This window comes from Ranitomeya variabilis, chromosome 1 (genome assembly GCF_051348905.1).
Source record: "Ranitomeya variabilis isolate aRanVar5 chromosome 1, aRanVar5.hap1, whole genome shotgun sequence".
Lineage (NCBI taxonomy): Eukaryota > Metazoa > Chordata > Amphibia > Anura > Dendrobatidae > Ranitomeya > Ranitomeya variabilis.
This window is the reverse complement of record NC_135232.1, coordinates 316,733,801-316,755,320: the sequence shown is the minus strand read 5'-3', so window position 1 is coordinate 316,755,320 and position 21,520 is coordinate 316,733,801. Positions and strand designations below refer to the sequence as shown.

The 21,520-nt window shown below is 42.9% G+C and overlaps 1 protein-coding gene across 2 annotated transcripts in view; it reads left to right on the top strand.

Moving 5' to 3' along the window:
* Positions 1-21,520, top strand: part of ARHGEF40 (Rho guanine nucleotide exchange factor 40) — a 194,624-nt gene that overhangs the window by 161,293 nt on the left and 11,811 nt on the right. For both annotated transcript variants that reach the window (XM_077297661.1, XM_077297652.1), the window contains exons 17-18: positions 8,728-8,898; positions 11,542-11,719. In XM_077297661.1, coding sequence (XP_077153776.1) covers positions 8,728-8,898; positions 11,542-11,719 — 349 coding nt within the window. The remainder of the gene's footprint in view (positions 1-8,727; positions 8,899-11,541; positions 11,720-21,520) is intronic.

Genomic DNA, 21,520 nt, shown 5'->3' with positions numbered 1-21,520 from the left:
GTGGGTTAAAATGATAAACACAATGCTATCTTTTGAGCATTTTATTTACAAAAACAAGAACTGTCCAGATAAGTTTGAAAAGGTATGAAGGTTATGTATCAGATCCCCACAGACAGGAGATCCTCCTCAGGCCCGTATGGCTAATGTACGAGACCTGATTGAGGGCTTAATAATATATTAGTCTAAAATCTTTATCCCGTGTATAGGGTTTCTTAGGTCAAGAAGGTTATAGTTATAGGTATGATTTTCTTTATTGTTTCCTGAATGAGTTCACAATGTTTTATTCTTATGACATGGAATGTGCACTGTGTGTTTCATGTCTAATGTGCCTTTTGATATATACTGGATTTTTTAAGTACTAAAGCTATGCTTAATTCTTTATTATGTTATTACTTATATGTTATTTACTTTTCAATAAAATGAGTTAAAAAAACAAAATGTGCCTATGTAATGGATGTGTCTGACCATGCTGGACATACCATAGCTCCAGGGTAGGGAAGGAAGGAAAAGAGTATACAGACATTACAGCATGGGATCACAGTTATTTCTTTCTGTGAGGTAAGAAACCAGCAGCTGAGATCCCATACTATAATGTCTGTGTACTCTCTTTTGCTTCCTCCCATCGTCATGAGCTGTGGTATGAGTGGTATGTGGTCAGACACAGCCATTACACAGTACACAGCAGGGGCACATTTATAAGATTATCTCAGCATGGGAACATTTTTTTAACACATCCAATGGTGAAACTGATTTTTATTCCAAGATCTATTGATTAAAGTGTATTTTGTTTGTGGGAAAACCAATTTAAGTAGTTAACTGTTTGCCCGACACTAGTTGTACCCCTCATGCAGTCGCTGAAATGAATCAGTTGTACTTTAGTGTCTAAAGGGGCAGAGCTGAGCAGGGCAGCCATAACTGCCCTGCTTCCCTCCAGCCATTGGCGTCATTTCTCATTCTTGCCTGCTACCCTCACCATACTAGTGTACTCTCCTGATTGAGGTAAAGTCGCTGAAGGGGTTGACCTGGCTGGTTCACCGGTGAAGCTGAAGTGCAGAGGATGAAGAGGAGGTGAGTAAACAGGATAAGGTGAATATGGTGTCATACACAACTACCGCGGACAATCCCAATCTCCTACACCGCTACTCAAACCTCTGCCCCAGTGTACTTCAAATATAAAAAATACATTTTAATAACTCATTTTATAATTCTTAATCAATGCACTACTCAAACCATCACCATAACAAAATCATACAATAGTAAGCACCATATCGAGAGGGGACTCACCCTAATGTGCGGAGGACTATATCTGTTTGAACGGCATCACCAATGGATAAGCTAAGTAGTCCTGTATTATCTATTTACTCCTGATGAACCACATATTTCTGTAGAGGGGAAACGCGTTGAGTTTCGGATAGACATACTTATTGATGGATATATAGAGTCTCTAATATGGGCACATTTATTTGAGTAACCAGAGTTTCTGATGGACATATTTATTGATGAATTTCCAATATGGGCGCATTTATTTGATTAATGAAGTGTGACAAGTAATTCATTACAATCGTAGATTTGGATTTGTTGGTGATTACCTGGTAAGCCCCAGACAATTTTGTAAGAGACAACTGGGGGGAGTTCTCTCTGATGTATGTAAACTATGTGTGAATGTATACACTGGGGGGACCCATATGCATATATAAAAAGAACTCTGGTAACATTTCTTTTATTGGCACTTTAAAGCACTAATGCACCTTACCCAATTCTACCTTTACTTGTCCAATAAGGGAAAGAGCAGAGGACAGTCGTCGAGGAGCGGGGGTACCATTTGCGCTAAACAGGGTGCCAACCTCCGCTGTTAGGTAGGGTAAAAAAAGGGATAACCCACTGTTTCCCTCTGTTAAGACCCCAATTACATCATATGAGACACCGTATGAATGATAATCAATGTTCTATCCCATCCCATAAGGGACAAATAGGGATAACAGGGATAGCCGACAGTGAGCGGGGGCGCCATTTGCGCAGGATATAGGGTGCCAACCTCCGCTGGTAGGTAGGGTGCATGTAGTGAAGTGCAGGGCTAGGCACCGCCCTAGCCTTTCCTATTGTATGATTTTGTTATGGTGATGGTTTGAGTAGTGCACTGATTAAGAATTGTAAAATGAGTTATTAAAAGGTATTTTTTATATTTGAAGTACACTGGGGTTTTTCTGTGATTTTGTCGAAATATATCCCCAAAGATATTCTCCTTTTTCTGTGAACATAATCAAACCTCTGCCCATGATTTATGTCAGCAAGTTTATGTAGCCACTGACGAGGCGCACCCCCCTATACAGGATACTTCCAGTTGTGTTAAACAACATTTTCCTACAGGGCAGCCACTTGGGACCTCCACTACCAAGCAAACCCTCATTCCCAAACAATGAGATGTCGATGTTTGTCTGCAGCCAGGAAAGAAATATATCTTGGTACTGTGTTAGCCAGTAGATAGAAAAATATTTAGAATTGTGAGTCCTCAGTGGTTGATACCTTTTAATGGCTAACTGAAAAGATGGTAACAAATTGCAAGCTTTCGAGACTACACAGGTCTCTTCATCAGGCAAAGACTAATACAAATTCTGAAGAATCACATATTTATGCACAACATAGCATAGAAAAAAAAAAAGGAAAAATACAATAGAACACTGTGCTAGGATTCTTTCTAACTCTGCAGCTTGGGTGGTGCATACTGGAGAGATGCCTTCCCCTCCCTCCCCAACTGCTCTCTATTTGCCGTGTCTTTGCATTTTCAAAACATGCAAAACATGCGTTTTGCAAAACAAAACATGCAAGAAAGTCCTATCCTGAGACACTGGAAGCAGACCTTTTTGCTGGTGGCCACGTTCGCTTCTCCGTCAAGGTTGCACACCTATTTGAGTCCCTTTCCCCTCAGCTCCTTGCTCCTCCTGGCGCCATTTTCGTCGGTGGCACTGACACCAGCCAGAAAGCAATCCGGACGGCTACAAAAATTGTTCCCCCATATTTTTCAAGGTCTAGGCCACACTCTGGTACTAGGACCAGCAGGGAGCTGATCTTATATTGGGGCACTTGATTTCTTTTGGCTAAGCACCTTCTGATCAGGGGTTAGATTTCTTCTGTCAATTTCTTCTTAGCAGGAACAGACCTTTGTCATTTCTGGATTTTCTTAGCCACTCTGTATCATACAATTTTTAGTGGCAGACGCAGTAAATAACAACCAATGAATTTATTGGGAGATGTAGTGTACAATTAGCAGTTTGCACGTTTTGTTTATCTGGCGTTATCGCCATTCCGTCTGCCACTCAGAGCTTGTACCATGACAGCCTAGCAATTACAGTATGTCTGCACCAAGCACCTGCTTTAAATGCTTTTATACGCAGAGGGGGGCGTATTCTCTTAGGTTATGAAGTTATTGCTTGCATTCAGCAGGCGTCTTCCACCCTTTGGTATCTTTTAGAAGGATTTCCCACCCCAAACCTTTTTTATATGACCGTTTACACTGTGTTTCAGATTATGCAGATGCTATTTTTCTCTGATTTTCCTAATTGGTCGTTGTAAATGACTCAGTGTGATGTTCAATCATCAACCCTTAAAGTATAAATTACATTTGATTGGACAAACCTCCCAATTTTATGTGATATGCAAATACGGCTGCAGAGCTACTGTAGATCTGAAGCCTCTGTCACTGCAGCTCTATTTCCCACTTAGTGCCGCCACCTCCTGCTTGACTGACTGCTCCTTTGCCTGAACTTGCACATCAATAGTCACCTTTTAACTTGTGGAATAATTTGGATAAGCTTACTGCAGTATAATACACAGCTACACAGTTATGGATTGCTGAGAAACTGTGTGTTGTACCGAAACAACACTTGCATACAGTGGGTACGGAAAGTATTTAGACTATTTCAGACTCTTTGATTCATTGCAGCCATTTGGTAAATTCAAAAAATTTTTTTTCTCATTAATGTACACTCTACACCCCATCTTGACTTAAAAAAACAGAAATGTAGACATTTTTGCAAATTTAATAGAAAAGAAAAACTGAAATATCACATGGTCATAAGTATTCAGACCCTTTGCTCAGACACTCATGTTTAAGTCACATGATGTCCATTTCCTTGTGATCCTTCTTGAGATGGTTCTACTCCTTCATTGGAGTCCAGCTGTGTTTAAAGAAACTGATAGGACATGATTTGGAAAGGCACACACCTGTCTATATAAGAGCTCACAACTTAGGGTACTGTCACACAGTGGCACTTTTGTCGCTACGAAGGTACGATCCGTGACGTTCCAGCGATATCCATACGATATCGCTGTGTCTGACACGCAGCAGCGATCAGGGACCCTGCTGAGAATCGTACGTCATAGCAGATCGTTTGGAACTTTCTTTCGTCGCTGGATCTCCCGCTGTCATCGTTGGATCAGTGTGTGTGACACCGATCCAACGATGCGTTCGCTTGTAACCAGGGTAAACATCGGGTTACTAAGCGCAGGGCCGCGCTTAGTAACCCGATGTTTACCCTGGTTACCATCGTAAAAGTAAAAAAAAACAAACAGTACATACTCACATTCCGGTGTCCGTCAGGTCCCTCGCAGTCCGCTTCCCGCTCTGACTGACTCCCGGCCGGAAAGTAAGAGCAGAGCACAGCGGTGACGTCACCGCTGTGATCTGCTTTCACTTTACGGCGGCACTCAGTCAGAGCGGGAAGCAGACGGCTAGGGACCTGACGGACACCAGAATGTGAGTATGTACTGTTTGGTTTTTTTTACTTTTACGATGGTAACCAGGGTAAACATCGGGTTACTAAGCGTGGCCCTGCGCTTAGTAACCCGATGTTTACCCTGGTTACCCGGGGCCTTCGGCATCGTTGGTCGCTGGAGAGCGGTCTGTGTGACAGCTCTCCAGCGACCACACAACGACTTTCCAACGATCACGGCCAGGTCGTATCGCTGGTCGTGATCGTTGGAAAGTTGCAGAGTGTGACAGTACCCTTACAGTGCATGTCAGACCAAATGAGAATCATGAGGTCATAGGAACTGGCCAAGGAGCTCAGAGACAGAATTGTGGCAAGGCACAGATCTGGCCAAGGTTACAACAGAATTTCTGCAGTAGTCAAGGTTCCTAAGAGCACAGTGGCCTCCATAATTCTTAAATGGAAGAAGTTTGGGACCACCAGAAGTCTCCCTAGACCTGGCCGTCCAGCCAAACTGAGCAATCGTGGGAGTAGAGCCTTGGTGAGAGAGGTGAAGAAGAACCCCAAGATCACTGTGGCTGAGCTCCAGGGATGCAGTAGGGAGATGGGAGAAAGTTCCACAAAGTCAACTATCACTGCAGCCCTCCACCAGTTGGGCCTTTATGGCAGAGTGGCCCGACGGAAGCCTATGCTCAGTGTAAGACATATGAAAGCCCGCATAGAAATTGCTAAAAAAAAAACATATGAAGGACTCTCAAACTATGAGAAATAAGATTCTTTGGTCTGATGAGACAAAGATGGACCTTTTTGGTGATAATTCTAAGCGGTATATGTGGAGAAAACCAGGCACTGCTCATCACCTGCCCAATACAATCCCAACAGTGAAACATGCTGGTGACAGCATCATGCTATGGGGTGTTTTTCAGCTGCCGGGACAGGATGACTGGTTGTCATTGAAGGAAACATGAATACGGCCAAATACAGAGATACCTTGGATGAAAACTTCTTCCAGAGTGCTCTGGACCTCAGACTTGGCCGAAGGTTCACCTTCCAACAAGACAATGACCCTAAGCACACAGCTAAAATAACAAAGGAGTGGCTTCAGAACAACTCTGTGATCATTCTTGACTGGACCAGCCAGAGCCCTAACCTAAACCCAATTGAGCATCTCTAGAGAGACCTGACAATGGCTGTCCTCCAACGTTCACCATCCAACCTGACGGAACTGGAGCCGATCTGCAAGGAAGAATGGCAGTGGATCCCCAAATCCAGGTGTGAAAAACTTGTTGCATCATTCCCAAGAAGAGTCATGGCTGTACTAGCTCAAAAGGGTGCTTCTACTCAATACTGAGCAAAGCGTCTGAATACTTATGACCATGTGATATTTCAGTTTTTCTTTTTAAATAAATGTGCAAAAATTACTACATTTCTGTTTTATTCAGTCAAGATGGGGTGCAGAGTGTACATTAATGAGAAAAAAATTAACTTTTTTGAATTTACCAAATGGCTGCAATGAAACAAAGAGTGAAAAATTTAAAGGGGTCTGAATACTTTCCATACCCACTGTAGATTGATTGTCTGTCCAACAAGGCAGCATCGACATAAAATGAGTATGTCTGCCCACCTAGGCAGTATTTGCATAGAATTGGTATGTCTGCTCATTACATCAGCATCTGCATAGATTAAATAAGTATGTTCTGTGCACCAAGGCAACATCTACTTAGAATCGGTATGTTCTGCCCACCAAGTCAGTATCCACATAGAATCTGTATGTCTGCCTACCTAGACAACATCTTGTTCTGGATCTTGTTCTGGTAAACATTCCTTTGATTCTCCTACTGCTCAATGCCTGCAGTATCCAGGAGCGAAAAATACTTCACTACTTAGTGACTGCCTCCTAGTGGCAATTGCTATAACCACAGTCTCTGTGTCCCCCCAACGCATGTTGCTTTTTTCCTTTCCCCTTTTTATAGACTTCAATAGAGAACTCAGCCGTATACTGATTCTTCAGTGTGCTGGCAGTCCATCTAGTTTTAACCAAGATGGATTTAAGCTGTTTTTCAGAGTGGATGATGTGTTCAGGAGGCAAGGGGAGAAGTGGCTCATAAATGGTGAAAGCAGATGATTACGTAACGAGATATTTTTCTTATATTCACTTTTACTATTGATTCATGCAATAGAAGAAGTTTACTCCAGCAAATGTAATAACTGCCAGGGCATTATTAAAAAAATTGTTAAAATCCAAACAGTCCTTAATCAGCATCCATTTATGCCTTTTCAAGCATTTATAGTGCCATTTGTTATAATGCAAATTTTTGTTGAAACAACTGTGACCATGAAAGAGTGCTGTGACCATGAAAGAGTGGAGTAAACTAATCTTCTGCAAAACGACATTCACTTTCTTGTTTATTTTTTATTTTAAAGGGAACCTGTCACCGGAAATAATGCTGTTAACCTGCAGATATGGGGTTAATCTGGAGGCTAACAGCATTATGATGCTGCCCGGCGCCTGCACGCAGCAGGGAGAAAATGATCTTTATTCTCCCCTCCACCATTTGGTATTCAGTCATGGGGGAGGCGCTGTTCAGTCACCGCTGAGTATACAGAGCGGCCGCTGTAACCGTGCTCCCGGCCCTGACTGACATTGGCTCTACATTGTGGCCGGCTGTCAGTCAGGGCCGGGGGCGCGGTTACAGCGGCCGCTCTGTATACTCAGCAGTGACAACAGCGCCTCCCCCTATGACTGAATACCGAATGGTGGACGGGAGAATAAAGATCATTTTCTCCCTGCTGCGTGCAGGCGCCGGGCAGCATCATAATGCTGTTAGCCTCCAGATTAACCCCATATCTGCAGGTTAACAGCATTATTTCTGGTTGTATGACACATTTAACAAGGTCCCCTGACCGTGTCAAAATGCTGCTATGTTCTTACTAACACTGCTGTCTTTTAAAAACATATTTTTATTCCCAATCATAATATATGGAAATGAAGGAAGACTAGTCCTGCAGGCGTCTATTCCCCTAGACTGCTTCTGCCTCAGCACTTCTAACATATGAAGTCTTACATATAATCCCTGTCTTGTTAGGATGGCTAGAAACCTTCTTCTGCATATGTGCAATATGCCAGCGGCCCTACCACAGGGTCAGGGCCGCCATCAGGGCATTACTGCTGTATGGGGCCCGATGACACACAGGGAGGCCTCTTGTGCTACTGCTAATGGGGCCCCATCCTGCACTAACGTGCTGTGCGCTGTGGGCCTGCCAACATGTATGAGGACACTGTGGCCAGAAGAGGTGCTGCGCCTACTGGGGATCGCTTGTGAGGCAAGTATGAAAAACGTTTTTTTTTTCCTTTATAAAATGAATTATATGGATGAGGAGGGGGTCTGCACATGATGAAAGGGGGGTCGGCACTACTACTACTAAACTACTGACACACAGAAAGGCGTGCAGCAAGCCTATCTTATAGTGGAGACGGCCAGCAGGGCGACAAGTTGGCAAGACCATTCGGTGTGAGGATGTTTCTCATCGCTGTCGCTGAGGTTCATTGCAGTTTCACTTCTCATGAACCAATGTATGTACAGTCTAAATTTCAGTACAATTGTCCATCTCTCTTAGAAGTTACAGCAATTTTTCCAGGTAAAGTAGCGAGTGAACCACCCTGTAGAATAGGGATTGTTTGGACTATGGAGGTTGTCAGTTACATCAGGTAGACAGGATAAGAAGGTCACGGCCGAGCTGGGGAACAAAAGTACTTTTTATAAAGTGTTAGTAAGGCACATAGAATAAATAAATATGCACCCTGATCTCTATAGTAGTAGTGTGAGAAAGCCTCTAAGCTGTACAAAGTCCCCCTTTTTGTGAGAACCTACACTCACACATCACCCTTTCTTCTACTTCATTAACAAGCATCAGCCCTATTACCTATTGGCCTACCAGAGAATACTACACTTTACTTATTTGCTAGATTATAACCCTAATTGCAGGTTTACTGTATATTTGGTCTTATGCTCATATTTAGGTGGATGAGAAGGAACAAGGACGCCTCCTGCATAAGGATGTATTTACTGTTTTATCTGGAAGAAAGAAGTCCGTGCGACATGTCTTCCTGTTCCAAAAACTTCTGCTTCTGAGTAAACTGAAGACAGCAGAAGGAGGACTGGAGACATATGGATTTAAACAAGCTTTTAAGGTAAGAAAACTGAAATGAAGGAAAATAACATGAACAACTGAATAGTGTTATTACTTCTTGCGTCAAGATCTATGTACGTAGCCCAATAGAACATTGTGTTGGCAGGGGCAGGGAAATTTCTGCAGAAGTTGATATCCCATGTTCAACATGTTACACAATGTGACAGCACAGAATAGTTGGGGGTTTCGTCCTTCACATTTTAAATGCTACTTAGTATTTTTAAGGAATATTTTTAGTTATGGAACAGTAGTAAAAAGGCTTAATTTATTTGTTTGGAGCATAAAAAAATGGCAAGCATAAGTTTCTGAGCAACTTTAACAAGGACCAAATTGTGAGATGACTTGGTTAAAGCATCTTTAAAATGACAGGTGATAGGGTCATAGGCATCCAAGACTCAGTAATGCTTGTTGAGAGCGAAGACTGTTCAATGTGGTCCAGTCCTAAATAAGGGATGCTGTAGCACGAGCTGCTGAAAGAGTTAATGTTGGTTGTGATAGAAGCTGTACATACAGGTCCTTCTCAAAAAATTAGCATATAGTGTTAAATTTCATTATTTACCATAATGTAATGATTACAATTAAACTTTCATATATTATAGATTCATTATCCACCAACTGAAATTTGTCAGGTCTTTTATTGTTTTAATACTGATGATTTTGGCATACAACTCCTGATAACCCAAAAAACCTGTCTCAATAAATTAGCATATTTCACCCGACCAATCAAATAAAAGTGTTTTGTAATACCAAACAAAAAAACCATCAAATAATAATGTTCAGTTATGCACTCAATACTTGGTCGGGAATCCTTTGGCAGAAATGACTGCTTCAATGCGGCGTGGCATGGAGGCAATCAGCCTGTGACACTGCTGAGATGTTATGGAGGCCCAAGATGCTTCAATAGCGGCCTTAAGCTCATCCAGAGTGTTGGGTCTTGCGTCTCTCAACTTTCTCTTCACAATATCCCACAGATTCTCTATGGGGTTCAGGTCAGGAGAGTTGGCAGGCCAATTGAGCACAGTAATACCATGGTCAGTAAACCATTTACCAGTGGTTTTGGCACTGTGAGCAGGTGCCAGGTCGTGCTGAAAAATGAAATCTTCATCTCCATAAAGCATTTCAGCCGATGGAAGCATGAAGTGCTCCAAAATCTCCTGATAGCTAGCTGCATTGACCCTGCCCTTGATGAAACACAGTGGACCAACACCAGCAGCTGACATGGCACCCCACACCATCACTGACTGTGGGTACTTGACACTGGACTTCAGGCATTTTGGCATTTCCTTCTCCCCAGTCTTCCTCCAGACTCTGGCACCTTGATTTCCGAATGACATGCAAAATGTGCTTTCATCAGAAAAAAGTACTTGGGACCACTTAGCAACAGTCCAGTGCTGCTTCTCTGTAGCCCAGGTCAGGCGCTTCTGCCGCTGTTTATGGTTCAAAAGTGGCTTTACCTGGGGAATGCGGCACCTGTAGCCCATTTCCTGCACACGCCTGTGCACGGTGGCTCTGGATGTTTCCACACCAGACTCAGTCCACTGCTTCCTCAGGTTCCCCAAGGTCTGGAATCGGTCCTTCTCCACAATCTTCCTCAGGGTCCGGTCACCTCTTCTCGTTGTACAGCGTTTTCTGCCACATTGTTTCCTTCCAACAGACTTACCATTGAGGTGCCTTGATACAGCACTCTGGGAACAGCCTATTTGTTGAGAAATTTATTTCTGGGTCTTACCCTCTTGCTTGAGGGTGTCAATGATGGCCTTCTTGACATCTGTCAGGTCGCTAGTCTTACCCATAATGGGGGTTTTGAGTAATGAACCAGGCAGGGAGTTTTTAAAAGCCTCAGGTATCTTTTGCATGTGTTTAGAGTTAATTAGTTGATTCAGAAGATTAGGGTAATAGGTCATTTAGAGAACCTTTTCTTGATATGCTAATTTATTGAGACAGGTTTTTTGGGTTATCAGGAGTTGTATGCCAAAATCATCAGTATTAAAACAATAAAAGACCTGACAAATTTCAGTTGGTGGATAATGAATCTATAATATATGAAAGTTTAATTGTAATCATTACATTATGGTAAATAATGAAATTTAACACTATATGCTAATTTTTTGAGAAGGACCTGTAGAAGTTTGCGTGTAGAGCTTTTTAACCACAGGCCTGTCAGATTGCCCATGCTGACCACTGTAACATCATGTCAGGCCAGTCGGCTGAGTAGGACAATGTCAGGAAATACGGAAGATAAGGTTGTGAGATACTATTACAGACTTTGAGCCCAAAAATATAGTTATCAAATGAGAATTTTTCTTTTTAAAGTTCAAAAACCATGCATAATGAGAAACAACGTAGGTTACATTCACACGCAGCAGTCATGCTATGGCTTTTAATCCTGTGCCTGTGCGGACAGTGTACTGTTCGCCTGCACAATCACCTATTGGTCTTATAGGGAAAACCGGTGTTACCCTGCAAGATTAAGTAATTGTGCAGGAAAGACCGTAGCAGTATAGGGCTGCTGTGGTTAAAAGCCACAGCATGACCTCTGCGTGTGTACGCAGCCATATTCTGCTGAACAGACTATAATCTATCATTTTCATCTATATAATGGAAAAATAATGGTAATAAACTGTATATTCCTTTTCTCATTTAGACAGCTGACATGGGTCTTACAGAGAATGCTGGAGAGGGAGACACTCGAATTGAGCTTTGGTTTCGTCGTCAAAAGTCTCGTGAGACATTACTTCTCCAAGCAGAGACTTCAAACGTGAAAGAGACTTGGACTAATGAGATCACAAAACTCTTGTGGGATCAGGGAGGACTAAGCAAAGGTACACGTTTATTCAATGTTATTTCTCATTTAATTAAACCATCCAAGAAACATGTGTGAATCCCAAGGAACATAGATTAAATCCGGCCCATGATGTCATTTTATGTGGCCCATGATGTCCAGATGCAGAAGAACCTGCTCTTTACTTTACCCATACACCAAAGTGGAGAGCTTGTCCTGCGTTTAACGCCTGTGAGTTGCTGAACAGAGCGGTGTGGAGCTGCGCACTGGGCCTCAGAATCCAAGATGGCACTTGCTCCTTGTGCTGGTTCCACCTCCTCTGATAAGCATTCCCAACACAGGGAGTGGGTGCCATCTTGGCAGAGGCGTAGCTAGGGTTTTGGTTCAGGGGGGGCGAAGCTTCTGAGTGGGCCCCTAACCAGGTAACCTTGATTACAACTGGGTGACGCACCCTAATAGTGGAGAAGGAGCTCAGCAGATGACCGCGCTGTTGCTGAAAATAATCTCTATACAAAAAGCAACATGGATACTACCGCCATATGGTCAGTGGTAGATACCAGCCCTACAGAACATATAAGAGATCACAGCACAGTTACAGATAATGACTTACTGCTGACGTTCTTTCTGATGGAGTTGTTCACTTTTCCGGTCTTTTCCATCTGGCCCAGACCGACACAACTTCTTCCACCCAGGACTCGTCTGCAGAGAATACAACAAAGACACATTTCACTTCTCATATTTTCAGCACGTCACCATCTATTCCCAACCTGCATAAACTCCTCATCCTACTAGTACCCCAATGCTGCTGCCATATGTGTCCCTATTACTGCACCTGCTGTGTGGTTCTCTGTGCCCTCTAAATTCTAAAGCACCCCTCTATAATATAGTAATGCCGGTTGCAAGTGTCCTAGAAAACAGTGCCCATATTTTGCTCCCTAGAAAGTAATAATGCCCTGTGTGCCCCTTTGATAGTCATAGTAACCTGAGTTCCCCTATACCAATAAGTGCCCACTTTACATTGAATAATGTCCCTAGTCTCCCCCCTGTACAGCTCCCCTATACACAGTATGATGCTCTCTTATACGTAACATGATGCCTCCTCACTGTAATGTGCCCCTACACAGTATACTGACACTGTATGATGGCCCCCTAGATAGCCTCCATATAGTATAATGTGCCAGATAGTCCTCAATATAGTATAATACATTCCCCATAGGCCTGTATAGTATAATGCATTCCCCATAGGCCTGTATAGTATAATGCACTCCCCATAGGCCTGTATAGTATAATTCACTCCCCATAGGCCACTATTGTTTAATGCACTCCCCTTAGGCCTGTATAGTATAATGCACTCCCCATAGGCCTATATAGTATAATGCACTCCCCATATACCTGTATAGTATAATGCACTCCCCACAGCATGTATAATGCGCTCCCTATAGACCTGTATAGTATAATGCACTCCCTATAGGCCTCTATGGTATAATGCACTCCCCATAGGCAGCCAGTACACTATAATGCACCCCCATTAGGCAGCATGTATAGTATAATGCACCCCCATTAGGCAGCCTGTATAGTGTAATGCACCCCCATTAGGCACCCTATATAGTACAATGCACCCCCATTTGGCAGTCTGTATAGTATAATGCACCCCATTAGACAGCCAGTACAATATAATGTACCCCCATTAGGCATCTTGTATAGTATAATGAACCCCCATAGGCAGCCAGTACAGTATAATGCACCCCCATTAGGCAGCCTGTATAGTATAATGCAACTCCATTAGGCAGCCTGCATAGTATAATGCACCCCCATTAGGCAGCCAGTACTGTATAATGCACCCCCATAGGCAGCCAGTACAGTATAATGCACTCCCATTAGGCAGCCTGTATAATATAATGCACCCCCATTAGGCAGCTAGTACAGTATAATGCACCCCCATAGGCAGCCAGTACTGTATAATGCACCCCCATAGGCAGCCAGTACAGTATAATGCACCCCTATTAGGCAGCCTGTATAATATAATGCACCCCCATAGGGAGCCAGTACAGTATAATGCACCCCCATTAGGCAGTCAGTACTGTATAATTCACCCCCATAGGCAGCCAGTACTGTATAATTCACCCCCATAGGCAGCCAGCACAGTATAATGCACCCTCATTAGGCCATGTTTCTCTGGGAAGCAGCCCGAGTGCTGTCTTTTTGCTACACAAAATAGTGTACACCATAGTGAAGAGCCACTGCTTGTTAGTCTCGCTCACTGTGGAAAGAGGTCAGAGTAGCATGTGGCCCGTATACATGATACACTATGGTGAGAGAACTTTGTGGTGGAACAAAATCGTTCTAGGACGTGATCAGAATAGTGTCTGATTTTGCTGGTTCACATGCAGCATTTAAGTGACTGTGAGGTCGTGACTCACTCAGAAAAGTGATCTAAGTACCAGGAGTGATAGGCCAGTACAATCACTGATTGAGACCAAAGAATGGCCCATATGGGGGGGTTAGTCCAGTTTCTGTAGGTGGGTGTAGTCTGCAGGGGAGGAGCTTACATTCGTAATACAAAGGCCACGTGCACACGTTGCGGAAAGTCATGCGGATTTTTCCAGACTGATTTTGGTAAATCTGCAGGTAAACCGCACTGTGGATTACCTGCGGAATTACCGCGGATTTACCGTGTTTTTTTGCGGATTCCACCTGCGGCTTTACACATGTGGATTCCTATTATGGAGCAGGTGTAAACCGCTGCGGAATCCGCACAAAGAATTGACATGCTGCGGAATAAACAATGCTACGTTTCTGCGCGTTTTTTTCCGCAGCATGTGCACTGTGGATTTTGTTTTCCACAGGTTTACATGGTACTGTAAACTCATGGAAAACTGCTGCAAATCCGCAACGTGTGCACATACCCTTAGTGTCAGGCTTCTGTTGGCAACAGTGTACACCCATGGTTTCCTGTATCTATGCACTAAGCAACCAAGACAGGAGTTTGACACCCCTGCACTAAGGAAAAAATGGCTTTAATTGGTAGCAGTAAAAGTAAAACTTTTCAGTGTGTAGCCCAGGACTGAAGTGATGTGCCGGCTTTTGCTATCTCCTTATCAAACCCGGCAGGATATGAGACATGGTTACATACAGTAAACCATTTCATATCCCTTATTTTTTTACATATTCCTCACTAATAACACAGGTCTGCAAAAAAATTTTTTTCAAGAGGTGTTTTGGTTATTCCACGTAATCTTTATGTTTTTAAGTGCACTGAATCCGAAAATGACCTCCGTTTTGTCATAGGACATCACGTTTTCTGACAATTTAAGTAACTATGTTAAATAAGATAATACCTCAAAATAAATGAAAATAGACTCATAAATTTTTTATTACAAATGTTTCAAGAAAATCATTTTTTAACTGCAATGAGCTCACTAACACACACTAAAATCGATTCTTCTTCCCTGTGAGGCTTCTCTTGGTACATTTACGCTTGTGAGTAGCATCTGGAATGTCTCTCTGAAGCGTCCAACAGTAGTCTGCCATGTCATTATTTGTTCTTCTTTTAGACCTTTACTGGCCAGCCACACTGTGGAGTAGTTGGAAGCATGTGATGGAGCATTGCCTACATGAAAATCATGTTTTTCTTGAATGATACTGACTTCTTCCTGTACCACTGCTTGAAGAAGTTGTCTTCCAGAAACTGGCAGTAGGTCTGGGAGTTGAGCTTCACTCCATCCTCAACCAAAAAAGGTCCCACAAGTTCATCTTTGATGATACCAGCCCATACCAGTCCCCCACCTCCACCTTGCTGGCGTCTGCGTCGGAGTGGAGCTCTCTGCCCTTTACTGATCCAGCCTCTGGCCCATCCATCTGGCCCATCAAGAGTCACTCATTTCATCAGTCCATAAAACCTTTGAAAAGTCAGTCTTTTATATTTCTTGGCCCAGTCTTAACGTTTTATCTTATGTTTCTTGTTCAAATGTGGTCGTTTTTCAGCCTTCCTTACCTTGGCCACCTTGGCCATGTCCCTGAGTATCGCACACCTCGTGCTTTTTGTTACTTCAGTAACGTTGCAGCTCTGAAATATGGCAAAACTGGTGGCAAATGGCATCTTGGCAAATTCACGCTTGATTTTCCTCAATTCATGGGCAGTTATTTTGCGCCTTTTTTGCCCAACACGCTTCTTGCAACCCTGTTGGCTATTGCGATGAAACGCTTGATTGTTCGGTGATCACGCTTCAAAAGTTTGTCAATTAAAAGACTGCTGCATCCCTCTGCAAGACACCTCACAATTTTGGACTTTTCAGAGTCCGTCAAATCTCTCTTCTGACCCATTTTGCCAAAGGAAAGGAAGTTGCCTAATAATTAAGCACACCTTATATAGGGTTTTGATGTGATTAGACAACACCCCTCCTCATTACAGAGATGCACATCACCTGATTTACTTAATTGGTAGTTGGCTCTCAAGCCTGAACAGCTTGGAGTAGGACAGCATGTATAAAAAGTGTCATGTGGTCAAAATACAACTTGCCTAATAATTCTGCACGCTGTGTGTGTGTGTGTGTGTGTGTGTGTGTGTGTGTATATATATATATATATATATATATATATATATATATAGACTGTATATATGTTTTCACGAATATTTGAGCCCATGGATCCATTCTATGTCCATTTTGTACGGATGCCATATGGATTACCGTATTTTTCGGACTATAAGACGCACCGGACTATAAGGCGCACCTAGGTTTTAGAGGTGGAAAATAGGCAAAAAAATATTTGAAGCAAAAAAATGTGGTAAAATATTTAATAACATAAATAACATTCTATTATATGTGGTGTTATTATATATAATAGTATGTTATTATGTTGGAAGCTGTGGGACCAGTGTGGTGTCTGTGAAGTACTATATGAAGACGCTGGAGGGTGAGTATAAGAATGGGGGCACAGGGATTATATTGAAAGCACCACTCCAGCACTGCAAAATAACACTGGAGTGCTGCTTTAAGAACCCATGGGAGAACTATAACTCCCAGCATGTCCTGCAGATCCTATGACATGCTGGGAGTTATAGTTCACCAAAGGAGTGGCAGAGTGCTTTATTGTGTTTTGTAAAGACTAACCTCTTAATTGTGGCAGCCAGCCACACTGGTGAGGTAAAAGCTGGAGCATCCCATGACTGCACACACAGAGCCCTCCCTCTTGTTGCCTTTCCACAGCACAGGTTATAAAGAGGAAGCCTGCAGATTCTAGTGGGGAGTCTGAAGGACCTGTGATGATGTCAAGAAGAGGGAGGGCTCTGAGCTGCCATGTGATGCTCCAGCCCGCCCACTTCTGACATCACACAGGTCCTCCTTGTGCACCACAGCTCAGCGTCCAGCACAGCCCCAGCAGGCAGGTATGCAGCGATCTCCTGGCCCCTGCTGCTGCCTCCTCCTCCTCCCCCAGACACACAGATCTCAGCTGCTGCAGGAATCAGCGCTGGGAAACTATGTGTGTGTTGCTGCTTAAGTGCAGTATTCATTTGCTTCTCCTGGCTCATGGCTCAGTTGATCAGTGGGCGGGGAAGCAGCTAATGAATATTCACTGCACTTAATCATCGGGACCAGTGGTTTCCCCAGTGCTGATTCCGGGCAGTGAGGACATCCTGAAGTGGGATAACAGTGCGATCCCACTCCCTGCTGCCCCCCTCCCCACATGCTACATCCGTACCATAAGACGCACCCACACTTTCCTCCCAAATTTGGAGGAAAAAAAGTGCGTCTTATGGTCAGAAAAATACGGTACATACGGAGGATGCCATGCGCAAAATACGCAGCCACGCTTTGCCTACGGATGACATACGGATCACTGTTTTGGGATCATTTCTGCATATTACGCCTGTAAAAAACGTACCGTATTTCCCTACGCTAAGTGTGACGCCGGCCTGAGAGAGACTTGCTCAGCTGTGTGAGCAGGACTAGGCTCTCCTGCTAAACCTTGACAAAAAGACTGACTGGCACTTCTAAGCTAATGTGAACAGGTGCCAACTAGGAACAGCTGCCTCCATGTACAATAAACAAAAAAACGTTGCTCTCCGTAGTGCTAAAGCATGTCAATTCTTTATATATTTTCAGCTTTATAGCTTCTTAACACTTAAAGGGGGTACCTAAAATGGCAACTCCAAATAAGTTGGCTGACCCATTTTAAATTACTGCCCCATAACCCCACCACAGACCCCTCCTCCCCCAAGACCTGACCCCAGCTCCACCTCTGTACAAATCTGCTAACCCCCACACTTCTAAATGTCCCTCCAGCTCACTATATTCCCACATCAGCTAGGTCATGTCGGCCTCCCTTCAAGGCCAGGGGCCTAGTACGGCCTCTTTGGAGTGGTACTAATAAAACATCCCCTTTAAAGCAAATGTCTGCTATGAATTACCATGTCCACCATGTAAGTATGGTTAATTTAAGGCTACGTTCACATTTGCGGTCAGCGCCGCAGCGTCGGGCGCCGCAGCGGCGCCGCATGCGTCATGCGCCCCTATATTTAACATGGGGGCGCATGGACATGCGTTGTGCTGCGTTTTGCGCCGCATGGCCGCAAGCGTTGGACGCAAGAAACGCTTCAAGTTGCATTTTTTTTGCGTCCAACTTTCGGCCAAAAAGGACGCATGCGGCGCAAAACGCAGCGTTTTAGCGTGCGTTTTGCCGCGTTTTTGTTTGCGTTGTGCGCTGCGGCGCCGACGCTGCGGCGCACAACGCAAATGTGAACGTAGCCTAATAGAGTAGCAGTAGTAGTGGTGGTAGTAGTAGTTTACAAAGGTAACACTGAGATTGTTTTCAGCCACTGGTAGAGGGGAGAATACTCAGTCAGCTTTGGAGCTCACATTTCTAACACAATTTTTTCTATGTTTTTTGCATCTATAACATGATGATCGTATTAGTATGGACATAATTTCTTAATGAATGACTTGTCATACACCTAATAAAATAGGATTGTTAGGCTTGTTAAAATCCCACAATGTCAGGCTTTCTCCATACTTGTAGATTGTTGATCCCGCTGGATTTAGCAGGATATGGTAGCATGGTACATAAGGGAAGAATGAGAATTTGGGAATATATATTTTTATATGAGGCACAAACAGAAGAAAAATATGCTCACCAAACTGCTTGAAAAGATATATATTTTTCTATTTTAGAAAAAGTGCACAATATTCCCGGGAGAGAGTTGACGGGGTGTATGAAAGGGGGGCAGACATTTCACATTCAGTCATCCTTAGAGGAAGTGCGATCCAACACGAAGAGTCTGTTGCCTATTCATATTCTTTGTTATGCTTTCCTGTGAATATGCACTTTTACTAAAATAAAAAGATGTAATCTATTCATGCAGTTTGGTGAGTGCCATATTTTTGTGCTTAATATGTGCCTCTCTTAGATTCAGAGCACCGCCTTGCTGTGTGTCCTAGTCCCGCCTGTCTGTTTGGATAAGAGAGAGCAGTGCCAACTGCATTTCTTTTGAATAAACAATGATTCTATGATTTGATTCAGTGTTTTTGCTTAAAAAATTGTTCAGCCACACGCAGTGATTGACAGCTCCTCAGGCATATAAACCTGTCAATCACCCCGTGTGGATGGAGGGAGCAGAGCTCGGGTTTTCTCTTAGTCCTGACATTTAACTTTTTTTTTTACTAGAGAATCTTGGATCAAGTCCAAGAACAATATATTGCCTCACCCTCTATACTATTCACACAGATACGGATAGAGACCTGACCGAGCTGCTTTTTAATACTATTTAAGATATATACTTCAACTGATATCCCTAATCAGTTGTTTTACTGTCTCTAGTCTGTTATGTGTGTAGGCAATGAGTACCTGATGTATGGTTAATGGTAATGTGTCACATAAAATCATTTACAAACATCTGTGATTGCAGCTCATTTCTATCCTGTTTACCACCTCCTCATTCTCTTTGAAACTTGCTGTTATACTGCCCTCTACTGGTGCAATGTGCATATATTCTTATTTTGTACATTGTTCCTAATGCAGCAAAGCTTTCAAAACAAAGGGCATGGCGATGTGTTGATGACCATTATGACGGTCTCCTCTCTCCTTTGACATGATACAGGTGTCATGAATGGTTCCTGAATTCTGGTTCTGCTAATAATGAAAAGCAGATATGGATAAGTTGTACCATATATTCAGAGGGCCTTTTCTGCTGAGTGAGGGAACATCAGACTGAAGTTAAAATTGAGAAATTCATTTTAGATTTTAAACTGATTGAGATGTCTTTAGACACAGTGGATATAAAAACTCTACACACCCCTATTAAAATGGCAGGTTTCATCATGTAAAAAAATCATACCAAGAGGAATAATTTCAGAATGTTTTCCACAAACTGAAAATTATTTTGAGAGGGAAAATGAAAGTAACAAAAATTTTTAAAAAAATGTGATTCCATTAGGCAATCACATGTAATGTTAAATAGTATTCCGTACACAGCTGCCATAATTTAAAGTGATTCTGGTGAACCCCATATGAAATGTAGCTGTTCTAGCAGAATTTTCTTAGTTTAATTTTACAGCAAAAGCCATGGTCCATAAACAGCTTTCAGCACAGCAAATGGATTTCATTGTTCAAAGTTATCAGTCTGATGAAGGGTACAAAAATGATTCCAAGGCATTACATATACCGTGGAACATTGTGAAGACGATCATCAAGAAGTGGCTTAAATTTGGTACAATTTTGACATTACCCAGAACTGGACTCCATCAAAAAGTTATAAAAAGACCAGAACAAAATTGTTCTGGGAGAGTTAAAGGAACAGCAACATTAAAAGAGCTGCAGGTATTTCTGGCAAGTGCTGTTTGTACACTACATGTGAGCTATACAGCTCTTAAGGTAAATCAGAGAAAAAGCAAAAAATATTATTCGGATTGGTTAGTCAAAGACTTGATTTGTTAAAGGGTGATATCACTTAAAATTAACCCCTTAATGTCCGCCGATACACCTTTTAATGGCGACAGTTAAGGGTACTTATTCCTCAGCGCCGCTTTTTAACGGCACTGAGAAGTAAGGTTATAGCGCCCCCATCGTCGGAAACTCTTCGGGGTCTCGGCTACCGTGGTAGCCGAGACATCGGAGAACATGATTCGGATTGGTTTATACTGTCCCCAGTGATGCGATCAACGTTATTCATGGAATAACGGCGACCGCAAAAAACGAAAAAAAAAAAGTCTGATTTCCTATTTATTTCTCTTTCCTGTTGTGAATTCCGCTCTTGGGCTCCCTCCGGTGTTTATAAGTAGCATTTTTGTGAGTTCTGCTCTTGGGCTCCCTCCTGTGGTTTTGAGTGGTATGGCTGCTTCTTGGATTTAGCATCAGCAGCTGTTTTCACTGATCGTCTTTCTGGCTCTGCTATATTAGTCTGGCCTTTTCCCTAATTCAATGCCAGTTGTCAATTGTTGAGCTTGGAGTCATGGCTCTCTGAGGATTTCCCTGTCACTCTGACCATTTCAGCAAAGCTAAGTCCTTGCTTGTCTTTTTGCAGTTCACTTGTTGTGGACTTTGTTGTTTAGCACTTTCTATGTTTTGCTCATTTGTCCAGCTTATCAGTATGTATCTAGTCAGCTAAGCTGGAAGCTCTGGGCAGCAGAGTTTGCCCTCCACACCTTTAGTCAGGTGTGGAGATTTTTGCATTTCTCTGCGGTGGACTTTTTCTAGTTTTTATTACTGACCGCACAGTGTTCTGTCCTGTACTAATTCTTTCTAGCTAGTAGTGGCCTCCTTTGCTAAATCTTGTTTCATACTACGTATGTCATTTCCTTCTCCTCTCACAGTCATTATTTGTGGGGGGCTGTCCTTTCCTTTGGGG